The sequence below is a fragment of the Strix aluco genome, chromosome 12 (genome assembly GCF_031877795.1).
Source record: "Strix aluco isolate bStrAlu1 chromosome 12, bStrAlu1.hap1, whole genome shotgun sequence".
NCBI classification, from domain to species: Eukaryota; Metazoa; Chordata; class Aves; order Strigiformes; family Strigidae; genus Strix; species Strix aluco.
This window is the reverse complement of record NC_133942.1, coordinates 4,527,285-4,549,089: the sequence shown is the minus strand read 5'-3', so window position 1 is coordinate 4,549,089 and position 21,805 is coordinate 4,527,285. Positions and strand designations below refer to the sequence as shown.

Below are 21,805 nucleotides of genomic sequence, written 5' to 3'. Positions count from 1 at the left end.
CAATACAGAGTCCCCAAGGCCCCAGCTCAGGGTCCCCCCAGTCCCGGGCACAGGGTGGCCATCTTGGGTCCCCATATGGCTGGCACGGTGACCCCACAGCCTAGGACAGGGTCCCCAGTGTCCCCAGGGCAGGGTCCCCACGGTCCCAGCACAGGGTGGCAACCTTGGGTCCCCCCATGGCTGGCACGGTGTCTCCACAGCCCAACACAGGGTCTGCGTGGTGTGTCCCCAGTGTCACCACGGTCCCAGTGCGGAGCAGCTGTAATGGGTCCCCAATGTCCCCTGCAAAAGGTCCCCGGGGTCCTGGGACAGGGTCCCCAACATCTCCAGCATGGGGTCCCCCGTGTCCCCAGCCCAGGGTCCCCGTGGATGTGGCACAGGGTGCCCATGTTGGGACCCCACACAGCTCCAGTGCCCCATCACAGGGTCCCCCATGTCCCCAGCACGGTCTCCCCACGGTCCCACTGCAGAGCATCCACGTTGGGTCCCCAACGTCCCCAGCATCCCGGGGGGGGGGGGGGGGGGCAGTTAGAGGCTCAGGACCCTCCAACACCACACCAAAACGCCCAGCACCGCTGCCCGCCCCGGAGACTGGGCCCCCGACCCCAGTCCTTGGGGCCTACCAGCGCCCCGGAGCGGCTGGGGGCGGTGGGAGTTGTGGGAGGCGCGGCGCCTTTAAGAACAGCGGCAGGAGGCTCGGCTCGGCGCGGCCCCTTTAAGGCGGTGGCCACTCTCCGGCTGCGTGCACGGCGGCTGCGCCGCCGCCTCATTGGTCAGTTGGGCGTGTGCTGCGTCGCAGCGCCTCCCTCCGCGCTTTGTGCGTCCGCCGGTGAAAGGAGTCCCGGCGCCCCGCCTCCTCCCACACCCACCCCTCCCTGGTGGGGCGGGCGGCGGAGGGATCCGCGGAGGGGGGGGGGGGGACGCGAGGGAGGCGGTGCTTCGGCCGGCCGGGATCACCTTGGCGGGGCGGCGGGGCGGCGCGCAGAGGAGCGGCGGTTCTTGAAGAGGACGGGCTGGGGGCGATACTGGGCGGCGGCAGGTAACGGCGGCCTGCGGGCCAGCGGGCGGCGGCGAGCGAGCAGCGGTACCCGCCGCCGCACCCGCCGCCATCATCATCCCCGTTCCCGCCGTCGGGCGAGGGTCTCCCTCAGGCGGCGGTTCAGGGGCTGAGGGGGGGGGGCGCGGCCGCGGTGCCCCCTGGGAAGGTGGCGGTGCGCGCGTGTGGGGGGCTCGCGGTGCCGAGCACGTGGCGCGGCGCCGTCCCGCCCAGCCCCGCCCGGAGCGTCCGGGCCGCTGCCGCCCGCCGGCCCCGCCGCTCTCGGCTGGGGAGGGGGTGTGGGGGGGTGTCGGTCCGTGAGGCTCGGCTCGGGTGAGTGGGAGACGCGTGTGCCCTGCCGCCGTGCGGTAAAACGGAGCGCGGGGCCCGGGTTGCAACATGTCGTCCCGTTTCCTGATGGCTGGGGTTGGACCGGAGTCTTCTGGGAGGCTGAGTCAGATGGAGACGGAGCGAAGCGCTTTGCCTGCCCCCCCCCGTGCCTGCACCCACGTAAGAGCCGCGGCGGTGCTCTGAAGGGCATCAGCTTAAATCAGCGCACGCCTCACTAAACTCGGCAGTGATGCTGCAGCCTCTTTATTTCCCCCCCCCCCCCCCGCAGGAAGAGAAGGCCCCTTCTGAATTAATCTTCTCCCGTAATTATGCCTGCCTAAACACGTCCAATTGATTTGGACGGTCCCTTGAACTGTGAAAACCTTTGAAACGTGTTTAAACCCTCTTTGCAGGGCTAGCTGGGCATGAATAGTGCTTTTGTCGGCGGACAATGGCAACCTCCCGACTGTCTCCTCAGATTAATAAAAGTAGACGATAGTCTCTAAAAACCTGCTTTGTTCTGATAAGACAAATAGTTATCGGGGAGGTCCGGGTTAACAGAAATCAGTGTTTCGGGGAGGTTTTTGTGATGTTAATGGCTTAACTTTCTAGCAGCTTCCTGCTCCTGCGAAGGGCTTTTGCTAATCCTGACTTGCCTCGGCCTAAAGGTTGGATGGCAAAGAGGTTTTTGGTTACCAGATAGCTCCAGGGAAACTCGAGGGCTTGTTGTGCAACCAGGAGTGCTTAATTAAAAACAATTCAGTCCGAAGCACATAATTTTATGCCCGGCATCCCATTTATAAAGCAGAATTCGTGTTATTTTAGAGGAGTTAAAGTTTGATGGCCTAATGGGTCATGCTGATGCCAGCTCGTTTCCAAACCGTCCCCAGGTTAAGAAAGGCCTCTCCTGCCCCGGCAGGAAGCTCTGCTGCGAGCCACGTGCTTGAAGCGGGACTCTTGCCTGCAAAACCCTTCCGAGAAACTTCACTTTCACTAACTAATGAGCTGGCGGAGGCCTCCGAGCCCCTCGCTTGAGCAGTCTGCGTTTTTCTTGACTGCCTACTTCGTTATCTGCCCAAAGCTGTAAATATTATGAAAACTTTAATTTATTGGCGTTAGCTGGAGCGATCCAACACCGGCGTTAACTCCCTTTTCGCACACCGAGTTGCTAATTTAATCTGATAGAAACAAAGCCTTTCCCAGGCTGGCCGGACCTCGTGCTTGGCCTTTACCCCCCACCAAGGGGGGAGATGGTGCGGGGCGGCTGCAGCGCAGGGTGATGGGTGGCACGTAGGGAATGGGGCTGCAGTACCTCGTTGCTGCCGCCCGCGCCTGGATGCGCAGCCAGTCTCCATCCTGGAGCTGGGGATGCAGCAGAGGGATCTATACTTCTCCCTAGAGTTACGTTTGAACGTAAAAAAAAAAATAAAAATAACCCCAGAACTTTCTTTTAGAATGTAAAAAAAAAAGATTTTTACAGTTTCCTTGAAGACAGCTAGGTGGTTTCTGCTGGTGTGGGGCCAGGCTGAAAGGCTCCTGGTCCTCTGTAAGAGCAACACGCTGCAAGGTCAAATCAGTAGGTGTGCCCGCACTACAAATCCCCTGGAGACAAGTCTTTCTGGTCGCCAAATATCTGATGCTTGTCGCCTCGTCTCGCTTATTTTTTTTTTTTGTTAAGCCTCCTGTACGCCTTTGTCCTCCAGGGAGGGCAGGCTCGGCTAAGGCAAGGCTAATCCATCTGCACGCAGGGAAAGCTCTGATGTGTCGCCCAGAGCCCTGCGGGCTGGCCTGACCTCCCCAGACCCCATAATTCGTTTGCCAAAAAGCTGGAGAGGCATCTCCGTTGCAGAGCTGTGGGTCTGTCCTCCCGCGGCCTGCTGCTGGGGAGAGCATACGCCAGCTGGGAGCAGGTGGTGGCCTCTGGGTCCTGTCCAGCTTTGCAGAAGAGGGATGGCATTTTGAGGTGGCCATCTTGTACTTGCGTAACGGCGCGACGCCACCTCCTGCAACAGCCCCCCGGGGAAGAACGTGTTGTCCTCTCTCTCTGGAAGAGGGGATGACAGGCTGTATTTGGCGCAGAGCTGGATTTTTTGTTGTTGAGTGCCTTTAGCTTCTGGAATGAATAAAGCTGATGTTTTTCTAGGCTTTTTTTTGTGAATCTGAAGTCCTGGACGGTTTCATAACCCTGCCCTTGCTAACTCAAACCATTTCTGCCTCTGGCCAGGGGCACTGGGCATGAGCAGCCTTGTTCTGCAATGTCGGTGAGGTTGTGTAAGTGAGGCTGAGCAATAAAATCCGAATCGTCACCCACCATGAGCCTCCCTGCTGCCTGTCTGCAACTTTTACAGGCAGTAAAACATCTTTGTCTGGCATGGTGGTGGTTAACACCGGTGGTGCCTGGGGGCTGTCCCTGCTAGGTCTCTGCAGTTTCCACTTTCCTTTGTCATGGATAACAGCAAAGACTTGGCCCAGGGTGGGGATTGCAGGGTGGGGCTTGGTGCTGCTTTTCCTTTCTCCCTCCCGGAGGGCAGATCCGGAGGTGCCGTGGATTTAGGGTTTCTCTCAGCCCACCGCAGGATGAGCTGGCTGGAGTTAGTCACCTCACTACTGCAGAACCGGTTGTCCTGACCTCAAACGGCTCTTTCTAGAATATTCAAGAGCTGGGGAGATACCAGACATCTTCTGGATGCTCTGCCTGAAGCACAGGCAGCCCAAGTAATAAATCTGGGGATTTAATCGTTGCTCCTTGAGGAAGGAATGCAGATTTTTTTCCAGTGCTGGAAACATTCAGGCTTTGTAGGGTATTGCTTTACCCCCCTTCCTCGCTCAGCCCAGACTGAGTGCTCTGTGTTTTCAGGTGTCCTTGAAGTCCTTGCTCTTCTGTTTGATTTTAAAAAAAGCAAGTCTGGAGTAGTGGGAAATGCCAGACATTCCTCTTGCGTTTGTAAGACTGAGCCTTCCAGTAGAATTCAGTCGATGCTTTGTAAATACATGCTGATGGGAGGCAGGAGGAAGTATTAGAAAGTGAAGCTTGTTGGTAGTGGGGCACAGTGCTGCAGGCAGGTGGGTATTTGGGATACTTTTTGGCTGCCCTCACCCCTGGGCAAGGCAATGGTATCTCTGATTAATTTTTCTGAGCTCACTGAACTGCTGGAAAATCTTGTGAGGGGGATTCTGACTGGGAACTTAAAGTTTTCTTTATGTATTTATTAAGACTTTAGGGGGTTTAAAATTATATTTGCAAATGACTTGAGTGGGTGGGGGATTTCCATGAGATAGGGAGAACTCATCTGCCTATTTTTAAAAACTTCCAAGTCATGCTCTGGACGCAGTTTCTGTCTCGGGATCCCGTTGTTTCATATTCCTCTCGTTCCCAGAAGCTGCGCAGACCCGCTCGCCCATGTTTGTGGAGGCGATTTCCCAGCAAAAGCTTATATTTTTTTTGGCATCTAGAGAAGCGGGTGCTGCTCTGCAGGTGTCAGAGGATGCAGCAGCAAGTGTTAGAGGGCTGAAACACAATGTTTCAGGTCTGACCAGCGGGTTTTCCTGTAATAATGGAACTTTGTTGGGCTTTTTATGTGGGCAGACCTTGTTGTACTGACTCCGGTGAATCAGCAGCTTCTGGCAGGGCTGAGGGAAAGGAGCCTTTGCCAGGACAAATTATGGTTTTCGCTGGCCTGACTCGTTTATGCCTCATGGGAGCGAGGCGATGGTGAGTCAGGGCTGCCTGTGAGAGACTCTGCACGATCTGCACGTACGTGGGGAAGGTCTGCGGAGCAGAAGCGGCTGAGAGGAGGAGCGTCGGCGCAAACGGGGCCTCTGCGGCACCGGGCAGGCACATGGCAGCCTGGCAGGGGATCTGCCTGCCTCTTCCTTAGAGGCACGGCTTCGTTCTGGTCAGCCCCGCTAGCTTTGACAAAGCTTTTGGGTTTATTAGTACCTCTGTTTCAAATCTGAATACACTGAGCTAGCTGCTGTGTGCAGCTAACACCATTTTGTGATTTATTGTTTGGTTGTTGGGTTATTCTTTTGTCTGCTTGGGGCAGGCAGAACAAAAGCCCAGCTCTGTCTGTGCCTTAGCTGAGCAGCAGCCCACGTTTCTACGAGCACCACGTTAAAGGCGTATCTTACAGGTGAAGGCAGCTTATGCTGAAAGAGCTGCCTGCTTTGAATATCCCCTGTGTGCCCAGGGGATGAAGTTTGAAGTCAAACCACTGTTTGAAGTCAAAACTAGTGATCTGCCCATGCCAGTAGCCCCCACTTTACATCACCCTCTTACTGGAGGCTTTTCGAATGCTGGCAATCTAGCCTGGGCAGGTTGAAGAGGACAAACAGCTTTTAGCTGCCATTGCTACATGAGAAAAGTATTGCAGTGCGGCTTGAGGTTCGCAATTAGAAATGCCCGGGGGCACCAGCGCTGCTGGGAAATGAGTGTCCTCCCATCCCAGTGGACAGTTAAGCTTCAGTTCAGCTTCCTCTTGGGATTGCGGTCTGTTCCTGCTGTTGTGGGGATGCTCTAGACCTGTAGAGGCAAGCAGCCTGAGTTCAGAGAGGTGTTTTTTTTTATGCAAACTTTGAAAAAATAACCAGTTTTAAGCCTTGTGGTGGTTTTTTGCCGCCCTGGGTGAGAGAGAATGCAGTGGACAGGGGAGACCTGCAGCATCTTCAGTTGGAAGAGGGATCTTGAGTGTATTAAAGAAATCTTTAGTCCTTTACATGTGGTGTGTTTCATCAGCTGAAGTCTACTTGCTTGTACAGCCTTGAAAAATGGGCTTTAAGCTTAGGCGGACTTTGCCGTGATTAGGTGCTTCTTGGCAGAAGATTGCCCGTGTAAGAGCATGTCTGCAGTCACGCTAGCGCCGAGCTGCCCCGGTCCCCAGTTGCGATGGGAGATGCAGTCGAGGCCGGTAGGAGAAATGACTCAAGAGCTGGGAGGGAGGAGGCAGAATCTCTGCCTGTGCACTCAAGTGCTTGAATTTTGTTGCGTTGTGTAGCTCCAAGGGAAGACTGGCAATGAAGAGAAGCTATGAAGGGAACATCTGCATAGAAGGCAGGTGAGCTTTGGGTGGTGTATGTGGGGGATGACATGAAAATAGAAGTGTGTCTTGCCTGTATCTAAGACTCAAGTAGGAACATAAAGATAGTTTGACCCAGTAGCAGCTTTCTTGTTACCTCCATATTCATCACGTGGGTGTGTTGGTGTCTCTGCTTGATGAGCAAGTCGGGGTGATTCCTAAACCTGGCACCGCTTTCCTCTCTTCTAGGCAGAAGATTACAGCAACAATGTCAAAGCACCACGATGCGGGGACTGCTTTCATACAGACCCAGCAGCTGCACGCTGCCATGGCGGACACCTTCTTGGAGCACATGTGCCGCTTGGACATCGACTCGGAGCCAACCATTGCGAGAAACACTGGCATCATCTGCACCATTGGTAGGCGATTCCTAGATAGGGGAGAATTGCAGCTGTGAACCCCTGTGTTGGTGAAACTTCTTAGGGGAAATAGTGAGAAGGCTTTGTCTTTCATCCCTTGCCAGGGCTGAACTTGTGTGTTGAAAGAATACGACTTTCCCATGTCTGCCTAACCCATGTTATTGCTAGGAGTGAATCCAGTAGCTGGGGAAATCAGAACTGCTTAGGTTCTGCCGTGCTCTGCAAGGCAAGTTAGAACAATCTTTGCTGCCATAGAGATGAGCTGCTTCAGCGCTGAGCAAGTCTGTATCCATTATGCCTTCCCTTTTCCACATGAAACAGCCTGGCATGTGTGGGTTATCTCATTATTTTTACAAAGTTAATATTCAAACTGTTTCTTCCTCTTAGGCCCAGCCTCCCGCTCAGTCGAGAAGCTGAAGGAAATGATTAAATCTGGAATGAACGTTGCCCGCCTCAACTTCTCTCACGGCACCCACGAGGTAAGGGTGGGGTCTGAGCTGATACGGCCCCGATCAGGCCGTGTGTGTGTGTCTGCTGACCCTGTCTCTCATGAAAGAGGGAAATCCAGCTTAGTCCAGACCAACCTTGGTGTGGGAAGGCGAAACTTAGCTCTGCTTTTGGGGGAGGCATGCTGGTTGTACATATTGAGCCTGAGTAATCGCTGATAACATTTAATTGTGCTTTCTGAGCCATTTTGAAAGCAGTTTAAGTTGGTTCCACACCCCCCTCTGTACCAGGGAGCCAGGTAACTGATATTTGACACTTGTGCCAACTGCTTGCCATGAAATCCTTCAGTTCTTCCTCGCACCCTGCTGTTTGCTGTACAAAGCTGCTGCTTCTCAGTTAATAGTAGAAGCTGAGAACATTTGTCCCTGTTTTGCTGTGCACCTCTGCAGGTGTACACAGCTATCGGTTACTCGTCTCGCTTCTTGTTTCATTGCTGGGGGTTTTGTGAGCAGGCGATCAATGCATAACCTTGTCTCTGAAGAAAACTGTTAGTGATTTGAAGTAATTACTGTGCCTAGTTGAAAGAAATGAACTCCTGGGTTTGCTTGGCTTTGCCAGCTGCTCCGGTTGTGTTCCTGGCAGTCATGATGTTAGCACCACGGTACTTGGGAGCTGGTGTGGTGAGCTTAAGGTCAAAAGAAATCAACACGGTTTGTGGCAGACAGGCCCTTCTTGATATAAATAGATGAGATCCTCAGCAATACTGGAGGAGCTGAGGATCCCATTCCAGGTTGCCCAGAATGCCACCCTGACCCTTCCTGCTGAGTTGTTTTTTTTTTTCTTTTTTTTTTTACCCTGGCTGCCCTCCAGCTTTCAAAATGTCAGACGGTACCCAGTAGCAGCTGTAGGTGGCTTTACTTACTGAACCGTGAGCCTCGCGGTGCGTAACAGCTTGGCCTCTCGCCCTCGTGGCCTTTAAAGGCCACAGGGCGCTGTCAAAATCGAAAGGTCTGATGCTTAACTGTGGACAACCGTCAGACCTTGACTAAACACCCTGGGGTAGTGTCGGTGCATAGGCTGCAGTTAGCAAAATCTGCCTGAAGAGAGGGTAGTGTGGAATAACTGCCTCTCAGTAGTCAAATCCTGCGGCTGGGTGGCTCATCAGGGAGTTGGTGGCCCGGCTGAAACAGGGAGTTTTCACACCATTACCGCCCAGCAGAACTGCTGCTGTGGTTTTTGTACTTGTTAGCTGAGGTCAGGGACAGGCACTGTGGCTTTCTGCTTTGGGTGAGGTCTAATTGCACATTCCATGAGGTTGGATTACAGCAGAGTCTGGTCTTGCTGCCATCTCCTGTTGAGTTTGACTGTTGGCCATGACCAATCTTAAGTTTGAGTCCCCTCCTGGTTCCTCCCAAACACTCCAGTTTCCAGTGAAGCCACAAAGAGTTTTCATCCGTCACGAGTGCTTTGGTTCTTGTGTCCACCCCAAAGCATTTAACAGGGCTTCAACTTTAACAGAGGTGCTTTAGCACCTGGCTGCCACCCTTTTATATAGGAAAAAAAAAAATGCTTTTACTTTCAGCTCTGTCTGCATTCCTGTTCTGCATACGTAACTCTTCAGGAAGTCAGACTCCCTAGGAGCCAGTTAGTCCCTGCTATCAAACTAAAAAGGAAAAATCTCAGGTGACTGGGACCGGATAAACACAGTAGCACCGTTTGGGCAGGTTTTCTGTACTGCATCCATCTGGGTTGGAGTGCATGGAAGGGTCGGGACCTTCTCAGTCTCAGCTTGCACGCTCAATCAATAAACTAAACAATTTTTCCTGCTCTAAAGAGTTAGCAGTTGCAGTGTATCTCTGGCTGCGGGCATGCACATGAACTTTAGCACAGCTTTTTCCGGCCCCACCTTCCTGGCACTGGATTATTGTCCTCACGATATGGAAGTCGGCGTGTGGGGCTCGTGTCGAGGAGGGTTGGGGGAGCCGGGTGTTTCCAGGTGAGTCAGGTCAAACGCTGCCAGTCCGTGGCAGAGAGGGGAAAGGGTATTTCTTATCTACAAAAGTCCGTCAGGTGTTACACAATGTGCAGTCAGGGTTATCTCTTAATGTTGTTTAAGCAAGTAAAGTAAACTGATCTACTGGTCATCTGAGGCTCATTGGAGGTAGTTGGGATGGAGCTTCTCCACAGAACTGTCTGTCCTGAAACTGGCAGCATGAACCAAATGCTCTTGCTCATGTGAAGGTTTGGAAGCCAGGTGCGTGGTGCTGGAGTTGTCAACTTTGGCTGTGATTGCTTTGGCTCTTGAAATAAAATGTAAATACTTAAATGGATAACGTCCTCTTAGCCAAAGAGTTATAAAAAAGCTTATCCATCTGCTCACCTGCGGGACCGATAAAAGGGGTCAGGCTGGAAGTCTGTGGGGGAGTTGGCAGTGCAGAGAATGGCATCTTCCCTTCCGTGCTCTGAAGGGCAGAGGAGGACAGGCGTGTGTGACAGTTGCTTAGCTGTGACCTTCTTCTGGCATTCAGGAGTCTTTCTACACACATAATTGTCCAGTTGCCAGTGCTGCCGATGCTCTGCCATGTTGAATAGGGAGGTGTTCAGCAAAGCTGTCGGAAATGCTCTTCCGAAAGGCCTGTTGGTTGGTGGGCCATCTTCAAACGGCAAGCGTGTGTCCTGAAATCACTTTGGCCAAGTGCCTGGGCTGTCTCCTTGAGTTGTCCTTCTGGAATTAGAACTGGGGGCGCTGAAGGCACAGCCAGATAACTGCCAGACTCCACTTCCGTGTGGGGAAGGCCTTTGTATCCTCACACTCTGCTTTTTTTGAAAGCTCTGTCTGAATTAAATTCTCAAGCTAGAACTGAAATTGAGCATAATGTGAGAGCAGAGCTGTCAGCTTGGGCAGTGTCTGGAGTGCGTAGTGATCTTTTTAATAAGCGGTGGAGTAGAAATGGCCTGAACGTTTCCATTTCTTTTTCCTTGCCAGTATCATGAGGGCACAATCAAGAACGTGCGAGAAGCTACAGAGAGCTTTGCCTCTGATCCCATCACTTACAGACCTGTGGCTATTGCACTGGATACCAAGGGACCTGAAATCAGAACTGGACTCATTAAGGGAGTAAGTTGCTCTTTTTTTTTTTCCTCCTGCTTTTTTTCAGTGTGTGAGTCTAGATCCCATATTATGCTTGTGGCCTTTTCCAGCCAAAAAATGTCTCGAAGTAATGAGCCAACTACTAAAAATTGGGATGAGCTGCTGCAAGCTGGGAGGTGGTTGTGTGCTGGTTTTTACTGGTTTTGCTGAAATGCATGTTTTGACACGCAGAGTGGCACTGCAGAAGTGGAGCTCAAGAAGGGTGCACCGCTCAAAGTGACCCTGGATGATGCTTTCATGGAGAAGTGCGATGAGAACGTGCTGTGGGTGGACTACAAGAATCTCACCAAGGTTGTAGAAGTTGGCAGCAAAATCTACGTGGATGACGGTCTGATTTCCTTGCTGGTTAAGGAGAAAGGTGGGTAACAACCATTCCAGCTATGCCTGTTTGTTCTTTCCTCAGGATGTATTTGTGATTTCCCTCCAATAACTGGTTTTTAGCTTGCAGTTCTGTATTAAAAAAGGAATATGTGGTTCTTAATGCTGTAGTGAGACCTGGAGCAAAGCTTTCTCTACTTCAAGTGTAGCAAGTTTCCAAAAACTTAACTTCAGCTAGGTTTCACTAGACTGTCATCTAAACCCCCTCTTCAAAGGTAAATGTGTGGCAGGGACATACCAGTGCTCAGGATCAAAGCCTGTTTAGCTAACTCATACTTTAGCCAGGCTAATTCATGTTTTTAATGCAGGAATTAACTAGTTTTACAGTATAAACCCCGAGTTTTGTGGTTAGAGACAGAACTAGCTTTAACTGGTAATGTAGGGGCAAGGTTAGTTCCACAATATTCCCTTTATAGTGGTGCCTAGACTGCTTTAGCCTCAAGGTATTGCCTCTAATCCCAGAGGGCGTAGGGAGACCGAGGTGAGGCTTTTGGGGTGCTTGGTTTGGTATTACAGGGAGGGCTCCTGTGTGCAGAAATGCAACCTGGTAGCTTTTTTGGGGGAGGGACTCCCAACCTCCTGCGCTGAACAAATGGCGTCTTGTAGGAGAGCAGCGCAGAAGTGGTTTTAAACCTGTCTGCTCTGCTCCCGTGGGTAAATTGCAAGCTTGTGTGTTACATAAATCCTCTGAAGAGAGCGGTGATGTGCTTTTTATCATGTGCGGTCGCTGTTGGCACTGCTGTTCTCAGGCGGGGAGGTGGTGTGGGAGCTGGCGGCGGGGAGCTTGCTGGTAAACACTGACCGTGGGAACACATCTGTTTCAGGCAAGGACTACGTCATGACGGAGATCGAGAACGGCGGCATGCTCGGCAGCAAGAAGGGAGTGAACCTGCCTGGCGCCGCAGTCGACCTGCCTGCGGTCTCTGAAAAGGACATTCAGGACCTAAAATTTGGTGTGGAGCAGAATGTGGATATGGTGTTTGCTTCCTTCATCCGCAAAGCTTCTGATGTCCATGCTGTCAGGAAGGTGCTAGGGGAAAAGGGAAAGAACATCAAGATCATTAGCAAGATTGAGAATCACGAGGGTGTGCGCAGGTGAGCTTTGTGCAGGTGGCATTGCAGGTTTGTCACCCTGTATCAACAGAAGAGCATGGCCCCTTCAGGCTGTAGTCAGGACTCCTCATCTCTGGCTTGCCAGCAGCAGCAAACTTACTAGTCCGAGTAACTGGGTGGTAATGCAGGCTGTCACTTAATGCCGTGCGCGTGGGACTTGACACAGCTGCGCTATGAGTAGTGGGTTGTGTAACTGTCACACATCCTGAGCTCGTGGGGACAGTGTCACAGTCACCCCGCATCCCTGAAAAATCTGTGGTAGTTGTAGTGAGTGTGTGTTCAAACTTCAGCAAACTTGCTGTTCTGGATGCAAATCAGCCAGCTAATGTATGGGAATCACCACGTCTGTGACAAACTATCAGACTAAAAATATCTGGGATCAACTCATGCTCATACAATCTGTCTTTGTATTGCTTTAGAAAGCTTTATATAGCACTTTATATGTGCCGTGACTTGGTCTTGGGTTTTTTCCTCCTACTGTGACATTAGAGGATACCAAAATGGCGCCTGGAAAGGGCGTGTGCCGACAGTGTAGCTGCGTATCGTGCTTCAGAGCAACGCTCTCTTTCAGAGAGGGAGGGCAACAGACAGGAAGGTGCTTTGCAGAACAACTCGGGTAACAAACCTCTTCTCTTGTGGTCAGGTTTGATGAGATCATGGAGGCCAGTGATGGCATTATGGTGGCCCGTGGTGACCTGGGAATTGAGATCCCCGCTGAAAAAGTCTTCCTCGCTCAGAAGATGATGATTGGGCGCTGCAACAGGGCTGGCAAACCCATCATCTGTGCCACTCAGGTACTGGAAACGCAACGCCAGCTCGTAACTGCCGGAGCCTGGCAGGGTGTGAACGTCAGGAGCTGTCATGGCTTGATGGCGTTCGCTACAGTGAGATGCGAAGAGCAGAGAGGTTTTGTTCATAGCTGAATAGCTCATCTTGAGGTGCTTTTTAAAAGATGTGTTTGGATCTTCCCCAGTAAGGTTACAGGACCTGTTGTGCAGCTGCTGAAGGTTTTATTCCTCAAAACTTCCTGCAGTATGAGCCTTTTGGGCTGACTAAAGAAATTCTGGGAAAAAATCACCTATGCTTTTGCCTTGGCATTTTGCAGCAGCACACCTGTGTCTAACAGAAGACTTGGTAAGGTTCCCAGGTACCTTACAAGGAGTGCCCACACTGCAGCATCAGAAGGAACTGAGTAAAAGTTCCATCTCATTATTCTGGGAGCTGCTAGGGAGGGAGGGAGGGCTGATGTTTAGCTTCCCTGGTTCCTGTAGGGACTGTGTGTGGATGGTCCTCAGGCACTGGGAGGACTGGTTTCCTGGCTGTGCTTGCTCTCTGCACAGGCTGTGGAAGCAAAAGCTGGTGCTAGACAGGAGTCATCAGACAAGGATCTGAATTTGCAGTGGCATATGCTCCTTCCTCTTCCTGTACTGCTACTGAAATGCAACTGAAGTGCTGCCTCAGGCAGTGTTTCATGAGGAAATGAGTGATGTTTGCCCTGTGGTGAGCTGCAGTGGGGGGAAAGCTGAGGATTTGAGCTTTCCATAAAGATGTCTAACAGTACTCTGAAGAGCTCAGAGTTCCTTGGACTAAGCCCTGTGCTGAGAAGTTAAATTGGGAAGTTGGAATATTGTGTCTGTGATAGTATGTGGGTATAATCTCCCTGGAAAAGGAGTAAATGGAGAACAGGTACAAAATGAAATGGGTTGTTTTTCCTGCTAGTAGATGCTTTAATTGAAAGCTGGTTAGGGACCAGGCCTCCCTGTCCTGTACCCATGGGGAAACTTCTCCCAGACTCCTTAGGCTGCATCCTGTCTTCTGCCCTGTGTTTAAAGTATACTGAAGTGCACTAGTGAAAAAGCAGCTGGTTCCTTCTGCAGTGTCTTGATTCCTTTGAACTTGTTCTCTTCCAGATGTTGGAAAGCATGATCAAGAAACCTCGCCCGACCCGCGCTGAGGGCAGCGATGTTGCTAATGCCGTCCTGGATGGAGCAGACTGCATCATGCTCTCTGGAGAGACTGCCAAGGGAGACTACCCGCTCGAGGCTGTGCGCATGCAGCACGCTGTGAGTACGGCCTTTGCTCGGGGAGGGCAGAGCAGTCCGCAGGTGAAGGTAGCAGTGCTCTCTTGCCCTGCATCTTCCATCTGAGCCAGGCACCTCCAGATCTAAGTGTGCCTGGTGCTAGGTGGCAGCACCTAGCAGTCCAAAGTAGTGATTTCTTTGTTCGCACTGCCACGGTGGGTGTTTCTTTACCTAGCATGGGCCTCGGGGCCCGAAACCTCACTTTGTGTGCTCTAAAGTATTGTTGGGCAGAGCTGAGAACTGCTCTGCAGTCCCCTGATCTAAAAATTCCAATTTCTCATCAATTTTTGTTTAGACCAGGGTAAAGAGTTTTTTGCTGTTACCTTGGTACGAGTTTCTCAAAACGCCCCATTCGTTTTGGCATATTAAATGCCTTAAACTTCTCCAAGGTCAAGGAGCTGCTTAAGCAGTTTATCTCTAGATAATGAAAGGTATCGACTGACTCCTCCGTGGGGGGGTGGGGGAGGCTTGTGAGTCTGATTTACAGCGCTGTAGCATTGAGCACTTGATGCGCTTGATGTTGGGGGTGTTTGTTGCACGAGTACTGACAGCACCATATTTTTACATGCCTGAACTGCCAGAAACCTCTGCTCTGCTTCGAGTTCACCCAGCTCGTGTTGCAGCTGATAAAAGGCCTGATGCCAAGTATCTACGAGTGTTGCTTCTCCCCAGTTACCAGTGCTGTGAATCACACCAGTGATAACAGTTTTAACTCTCACCAGTTTTATTTGCAGTTTAGGTTATATAGATTAATCAACTCAGCTGGTGTTTGTTTGCAGTGTGTTATGTAAATATCTCTTACCTTTATCTGGTCAATACGGAGTGGTGTTTTTTGCACGTGGCAAATGTGAAATATGACTTGATTGCTGGACTGTGACTGCTGGTTTACAGGCTGGACACTAACGGTGCACCTAAAAGGTTCTTCCTCAGTTTTCACCCCCTAAATCAAAAGGGCTGACTTCCTACTAAGAGTTGGAAACTTGCTGCAGCAAACATTACACCTGGGTTTCCATTCTGGCACTAATCCTTAAAGAATTAGGCAGGTTGTATCGTACCTGTAGCCTGAGCTCAGGATCCATTGCATGTGCTTCCCTCTTCCTGCACACCTGGGAATAGTGGTGTTCACTCTGCCAGGCCTCTGGAGAAACACTGAAGGTTTTAACCCTCTGTGCAGAGGAGCAAAAACCAGATTCACTTTATTTAACATAACATGGCACAGGCAGCAAGGTGCCAACTCTGATGGTAGGAGCACGTCTGCCTGCAGTCAGGATCTTTCATCTGAGCTAATTCACTTGGTGTTAGTCGAGAGAAGCCCCACCCAGCGATAGCACCCTGAATAACTACGGTCTGAAAATCTGCAGCATGGCCAGAGCAGTTGAGTATTTCCATCTGAAGTGCCCAAGCGGTCATAGCAGGGAGAGAGCACCTTACCTCTGGTAAATTACAGCTCCTGTGTGCATTCCCAGGCCTGAAATTAGTGTCAGTTTGGGTTTATATATTCGTTTATCCAGTTTATCCACTGAGGATTATTCCAAGTAAAGCTCCCTCTGTAGCGAGGTGCAGACATGGGCTGTGATGCTGAGAGCGATCAGGTCCGTGCTGTGGAGTATCCTTGCACCTCTCTAAAAGATTTGACCTGTCTATCCCTGGCCTGTCCCAGCAGCTTTGCTGGGACTCGGCAGTGGTTTCCCTTTCCAGCTAGCCTTATAGAAACGGGCTTGCTCTTCAGTAGCTGGCATCTCTGTGACAAAACACCGTGTGCCTCGCGTTTAGTGGCAAGCTTCCAGCTATTAGCCAGGCTGGTTCCTGCTCGTGGGAGTGCGCTTCCCTCCGATTCCAGTCCATGATCCACAGTTGTCTTCAAATGCTGCCCTGGCCATGCTGCCTGATGGGACCAAGGTTTAAATAGCTGCTCCATTTTCCTTTCTCCCACCTTCACCTTGGTACCTCCACCCGTGTACCAACTGGAAACCTTCTAGTCATTTCCGTGTGAGTAAAGCTAGCTGTGACATTAAGAATTGCTGTGCCCTCCCGCTGTCAAAGCAGGCACGTGCAAACACATATTCTCTTACAACTGGGGAGTGCAGGCTTTCCTCTAAACTCAGGTTCACTCTGCGTGTTGTGCAGAGCTGCCTGCCTTTGGACCAGGAGCTGAAGATAAACTGCCCGGCTGTCAGCTCTTGTGTTTGGAGTAAGTGTTTTGAGACGAATGCTTCCATTTTATCTAACGGCAAGCATAAAGCCAGCAGTAACAAAACTGACTGCTTTAGGACCGGAGTTGGCACTGGAGTGCTGTTCCGGCTTGTCACATCTGTCCTGTTACTTTTAGACATAAGGTTCTTAACTACTTTGGCTTAAACCGGTATCTGCAGAAGAGAGATAATTCCTAGCATCACATAAAATAATTCATTAACACTAAAGTAGTAAAATTCTTACTTGGAAGGGGTCTAACTACAAAGTTTTCACGATCAGGGCACTTCATTCTCTGCTTAAACATCAACTCATCATGCTTTGTGTAGTGTCTGCTCACTTTCTGGAGTAACTGAATGAAGTTGTCCTTGAAAAGATGATCAACCTTTGCATGCTTTTCTGGTCTCTGCAAGCCTTCTTTATCGGGTTGTCATGGGCTAATGCAGCCGTCTGAGATGAGGATTGTCTTTAAACGTGAGTGATTCCCGGCGTGCTGGGATGAATAGATTACTGAACATGTTGCAAATGCTTAGACTGAACAGAAAGCCCTCAGTTGTGCCTCTGCACCTCTCATCTGTCCAAGTCTGGCACTGTACAAACACCCCAACATACATGTTGTGACAACCCTACAAGGAAGGCTTGTTCCTATTTATTTCTCTATTACCAAAAGGGAAGTTGGTACAGCACTTGGAGGTGAAACTTCATTGGCTCTCAGGTCAATGAGCAGCAGCAACAAAATGTGGCCTGACTGAGCCGGATTGCTGTGGTCCTTGAAAAGCAATCTGCATCTGGCTGTCTGAAGGGACTCCAAAATATATAGGAAGGATGCCACCTCCTGAATGCCTGCCCAGTGACCAGGGCCCGGCAGCTGACCGGCGTGGTGGAGCAGCCACTGTGACAGCGACTCCTTACACTGAGTTGCCTTCAACAAATTCACAACCTGAGAGCCAAAGAGTTTCACAGCCTGACCTTTAATATCCTCTTGCATGCGTTACTATGACAATTAAGCAAATTGACGTGATCTCATGTTACTCTGGTATATCTTTCCTTCTTTCCTCTTTTCTCCTCCTTCCCTGTTACTCGGGCCTGCAGATCGCTCGTGAGGCTGAGGCTGCAATGTTTCATCGTCAGCTGTTTGAAGAAATTTTCCGCCTCAATGTTAACAACAGGGACCCTGCCGATGCCATGGCAGTAGGCGCAGTGGAGGCCTCTTTTAAGTGCTTAGCTCCAGCCCTGATAGTTCTGACTGAGTCTGGCAGGTAGGGCTCAGAGAGGGGGCTTGGTGCCAGTTTTTTCCATGAGTAAAAACACGCTCCGTCCTAACACTGCAAATATTTAGCAAGCAGCTTGCTGCTACGGTATCAGCCTTGCATAACTGCTGCGGTCTGAGTGGACTTCTCTGTGGCAGGGAGGGATTCCAGGTAGGCAGAAGCAGAGCGAGAGCGCCTGGCAGTTGGCATGAATGTCACCTGAGTGTGGGCTCAGCAAGGTGAGGTGACTCAGCAGGTGCCACCAGCTCAGAACAGAAACCTTGAGAGTGGAATGGTTCCTCTAGAAGTCCGTGCTGTTCGGGTGGCTCAGTGTTGCGGCCATCACCCCGACCTGTTGAACTAAATGGGCTTGGTAATTGGTAACTTAATGTCAAAAGCTGATGGTATTTGTGTGACACCTTGCTGATAGAGCACCTTGCCTTACCCCGTGCTGCCCCGAGCGACTGATGTGAGTGTTTGTCTTCCCGAACGCACGTTGCTTTATAGATTGCCCGGGAGGCCGAAGCCGCCATCTTTCACAGGCAGTTGTTTGAGGAACTGCGTCGTCTGACTTCCCTGAACTGTGATCCCACGGAGGCGGCCGCTGTTGGCGCTGTGGAAGCGTCCTTCAAGTGCTGCAGCGGGGCCATTATTGTCCTCACCAAGTCTGGAAGGTAGGAGGTGCCAGGTTCCCTCAGGTCAAGCCCCGCTTCCTGACAGGGTAGGGGAAGGAGACCCGCAAAGAGCTGTATGGTGAAGCCCAGGTTTTGGCAGCGACTGAGAGCCCAGGCTGCCTTCCTGCAGTGCTGGTTCCTCGGGAGATGGGCAGACATCTCGAACATCTGCACACCCGTAACCTCTGACTTCCTCAGCCTGCCTCTGCCAGCGTGGCAGCAGCACCCTGCCCTGCCTCCCCTTGCTGTTGTGAATGGCATCTCTGCCAGCAGCGCTGGCTGGAAGAGTCAAGGGAAAATGAGTGTTGCAGCTTCGATTCAAACGTCTTGGCAAGAAATCCTCGATGTAACAGTAAGGTAGAAGTTCAGTGGATGCAGAATCTTTTTTTTAAAATCAAGGCCTTGGCCTTTCATAGTGGCATCCCTTGCTGAACTTTTCAGGCATCAGCCCTGCTTGCCTAAGCCCAAGGGGCGAAGAAGGCCTGCTTAGCCTAGAATTGTTAGGCAGGGAAACTGAAAGTGCTGGAAATCTCCTCTTACAGCCTTCCTTAGGCCAGCCTGCGAGTAATCTCGCTGAACAGGCAGGCACCCCGCAGCCAAGTGCTGCCTGCGCTCAGGTGAGCTCAGTGCCTTGGCTGCTGGTGAGAGACAGCAGTGCAGACATGCTGGAAATAATCTAGCTTGGGATTTCCGTCCAGCGACGGTGACAACTGCTGAGTAGAGACTCTTCCAGTTGTGGAAAGGGAGCTGAAGCCTTGTGGATCAGCTTTTCCATCTAGAGGAACTAGGCTGCCCACTCTCAAAGCGCATCCGACCATAAGTCTCAGACTGCTTTCTGGAAGAAAATCTGATTTTCTTGCACTGGATTCAGACCAGAGAAATAGTGCAGCAACAGAGATGTGATGTGCGCTGGGCAGAATCTGAAGATTTGGACCTTCGGTGAAACCTTCACCTAAATTTACAGCTTAAAATGATTTGGAGCAGCCTCTTTCTGCAGAGATGAGGAATGACTATAAGCACTGAGATTCTGGATACCCTTGTGCTTCTAATGTTTCTTTGTAAAAGGTTCCAGTCTTACACTTGACCTTTTTAAAGAGATTTGAACTCTGATATTTGAATATTTTTAGCTGTGGATTCTGTTACAGCCTTTGAGTACCTGGATCTCCTAGAGCTACCGGGAGGCTTCTTGAAGAGCGTGGGAAGGATTGTCTGAGAGCTGGCACGTGTGTTTGGGTGCTTTGAGCAGACTGCTACTGCCTGCTTTAAGCAGCAATCTTTGAATCGGAGTATTGCTGAGCTTGGCTCCACTAAACAAGGCTGCAAAAGCTAGTGGAGATACTGGCATGCTTGTCGGAAAGATGGAGCTGTAATGCTGTGGCCTTGCAGTTTTAATCTCCATTTATTTGCAGATGCTCTCTAAGCCGTGCCCAGGGAAAGGGAAGCCGTAGTCCCCACCCAGGGTGTGCCACTTGCTATTTTTAAGGCATTTTAAGGACTCTCTGCTCAACTTCCCAGTATCAATTTTGGCCTCGGTTGCATTTTCTTCCTGTTGGGTGCAAGAGCAGAGCTCTGTGAGGAGGAACTGGCCTGTTTGCTGGCTCCAGCAGGTGAACGTGGCTGGGAGGCAAATGGCTTCCTCCTTGGCAAGCTTTGGGTAGCGCTGCTGGCGCGGACTCTTTCCATCCCATAAACCGGGAGCTCCTCAGAACAGAGGGAACTTGCAGGGACCCCCGTTGAGATGCCAAGGGCTGCTTGCAGAGGCCAGAATAAATGGCACCTCGCCACCTTAACATAGCAACAGAGACAAATAAAGGCTTGTTTTCGGGCCCAAAACACACAGATGGCACTTCCTAAACTCGGAGTCGAGGTGATTTTCACCACGAGACTGGAGTAGGGACTGTCGCCAAGGGACGGCCTTTGGTGGTGGTCCGCCCAGTTGCCTAACTGGGAATCCAGCAGAGCGGCGAGCTCCTTGGCGAGCTTGGCTCTTGCCAGCCTCTCCCGCAGTCGCCCTCTCGGTGCCTCCAGGGGTTCTGCGGGGCCCTCCAGGGTGACGGGCGAACCTCGCCGCTGCTTGTGCTGCCTTCGGCTGTACACAGGCGTCCTCTGCCTGTAACGTGGTGCTTCACCTCGCGCCCGCTTTTCCTTCTAGGTCAGCCCACCTGGTGTCACGGTACCGCCCGCGGGCTCCCATCATCGCCGTGACCCGTAACGACCAGACGGCGCGTCAGGCCCACCTCTACCGGGGCGTCTTCCCTGTCCTGTGCAAAGAACCAGCCCACGATGCCTGGGCGGAGGACGTGGACCTCCGTGTCAACCTGGGCATGAATGTTGGTGAGTGACACCACTCCGGCCTCACCCGGTGGGACGTGGTGGCTCTGAGCACCTCAGGTGGTGCTTTTGGCGTTACCGGTGGCTCAGGGGGAGGAACTGGCTGCTGGGGGGTAACGGTATCCGCTTGGGAAACGGGGGATGGCGGTTGCATAAGCACAACCGCATCTGCTTGGGAAATGGGGCCAGTGTGTTTGTCACAGCTGCTTGAAAATAGGTTCCAGCAGAAAACCAGGTTGGTTTTAATGTGATAAATGCTTGAACCGCGATGCTCGTCACTCCTGAGAGACAAGAGGAGCCCGGAGGGGGACGACTCCCTTTTCCAGCCCCTTTCTAAAGGCCGTGCTGTTGAATTTCAAGCTCTGTGTCACAGAGGAGCCCAAAGCAGAGGCGATGGGTGGGCAGCAGGGGCTCGGGGTCCCGATACCCCCCCAGAGCCGCGGCCGTGTGGGCCAGGCTGCTCCCCGCAGCACAGTGACGTGGGGTGGGGGTGAGCAGCCTGTGGCAGGCTGACGGGGGGACACGAGCTCTGACACCTCCCTCTCTTCTCTCCTAGGTAAAGCACGTGGCTTCTTCAAGAGCGGCGACCTGGTCATCGTGCTGACGGGCTGGCGCCCCGGCTCTGGCTACACCAACACCATGCGCGTGGTGCCCGTGCCCTGAAGGCCCCCCTCCACCCAGCACCCCCCTTCCTTCCCCCTCCCCTCCGCTCCCCTCTCCCCTCGCCTTAGACCAGCCGTCGCTTGCGCTGTTCTCCTGGTCCCTAGAGTGGATGTAGGTTGCTAAACACCACCCAGTGCAGCAGCAGCAGGGGGAAGAGACCTTAAATCACTAAAAAAAAAAAAAAAAAATATATATATACTTGAAGTGTTTAGTTTTTTTAAAAACCTCTCCCCGTAGTGAAGTCCTGCCCCGATGTATGTCGGAGTCAGCGTCGGAGGTTCCTGCATGCTGCTGGGACTCCTCTTAGCTTAGTGACTGTCCTCAGGGTGTGAAATGTCCCTTTCCCTGCCCGGAGTTGGGGGGAAGGGGAAGGGGAGAGGGGATGTGTGGTCAACGGTTCTGCTGGACCCCTCCTCACTCCAGGGAAGCTGCTCCTCCCTCCCTCCCTCCTGTGCACCCAGACCCTCTCCCGGCCTCCCCACAGACCAAATCCCGGGTGACTCCAGCCCCCCTCTACGCGGGTTTTGTTTCCAGGGGTGGGGGTAGAAGGGGGTTGGCTCCCCCTCCGTGCTCAGAGCTTCCCGTGCTCCCCTGGCAGCGTCGTCTGTGTGTTAGTTGTGTGTGCACACCCCCCTGCCCCCGAACCCCCCCCCCCGCCCCGGGGGGGGGCAGAGCACAACTCTCCATCAATAAAGAGAAGCTGAAGCACCCACCAGCCTGCCCTGAT

General features: G+C 52.0%; 1 protein-coding gene across 2 annotated transcripts; it reads left to right on the top strand.

The window, feature by feature from the left end:
* The first annotated feature begins 914 nt into the window (after positions 1 to 914).
* Positions 915 to 21,790, top strand: PKM (pyruvate kinase M1/2). 2 transcript variants are annotated; one of them, XM_074837992.1, is made up of 11 exons: positions 915 to 1,039; positions 6,631 to 6,800; positions 7,188 to 7,279; positions 10,234 to 10,365; positions 10,570 to 10,756; positions 11,601 to 11,871; positions 12,533 to 12,683; positions 13,800 to 13,952; positions 17,253 to 17,419; positions 20,237 to 20,418; positions 20,972 to 21,790. In XM_074837992.1, the coding sequence occupies exons 2-11, from the start codon at positions 6,650 to 6,652 to the stop codon at positions 21,076 to 21,078; spliced, it is 1,593 nt and encodes a 530-aa protein (XP_074694093.1). In that variant the 5' UTR covers positions 915 to 1,039; positions 6,631 to 6,649; the 3' UTR covers positions 21,079 to 21,790. The 2 variants fall into 2 exon arrangements, with proteins under 2 accessions (XP_074694093.1, XP_074694092.1); XM_074837991.1 differs by lacking the exons at positions 915 to 1,039; positions 17,253 to 17,419 and adding an exon at positions 17,918 to 18,084.
* The last annotated feature ends 15 nt before the right edge of the window (positions 21,791 to 21,805 follow it).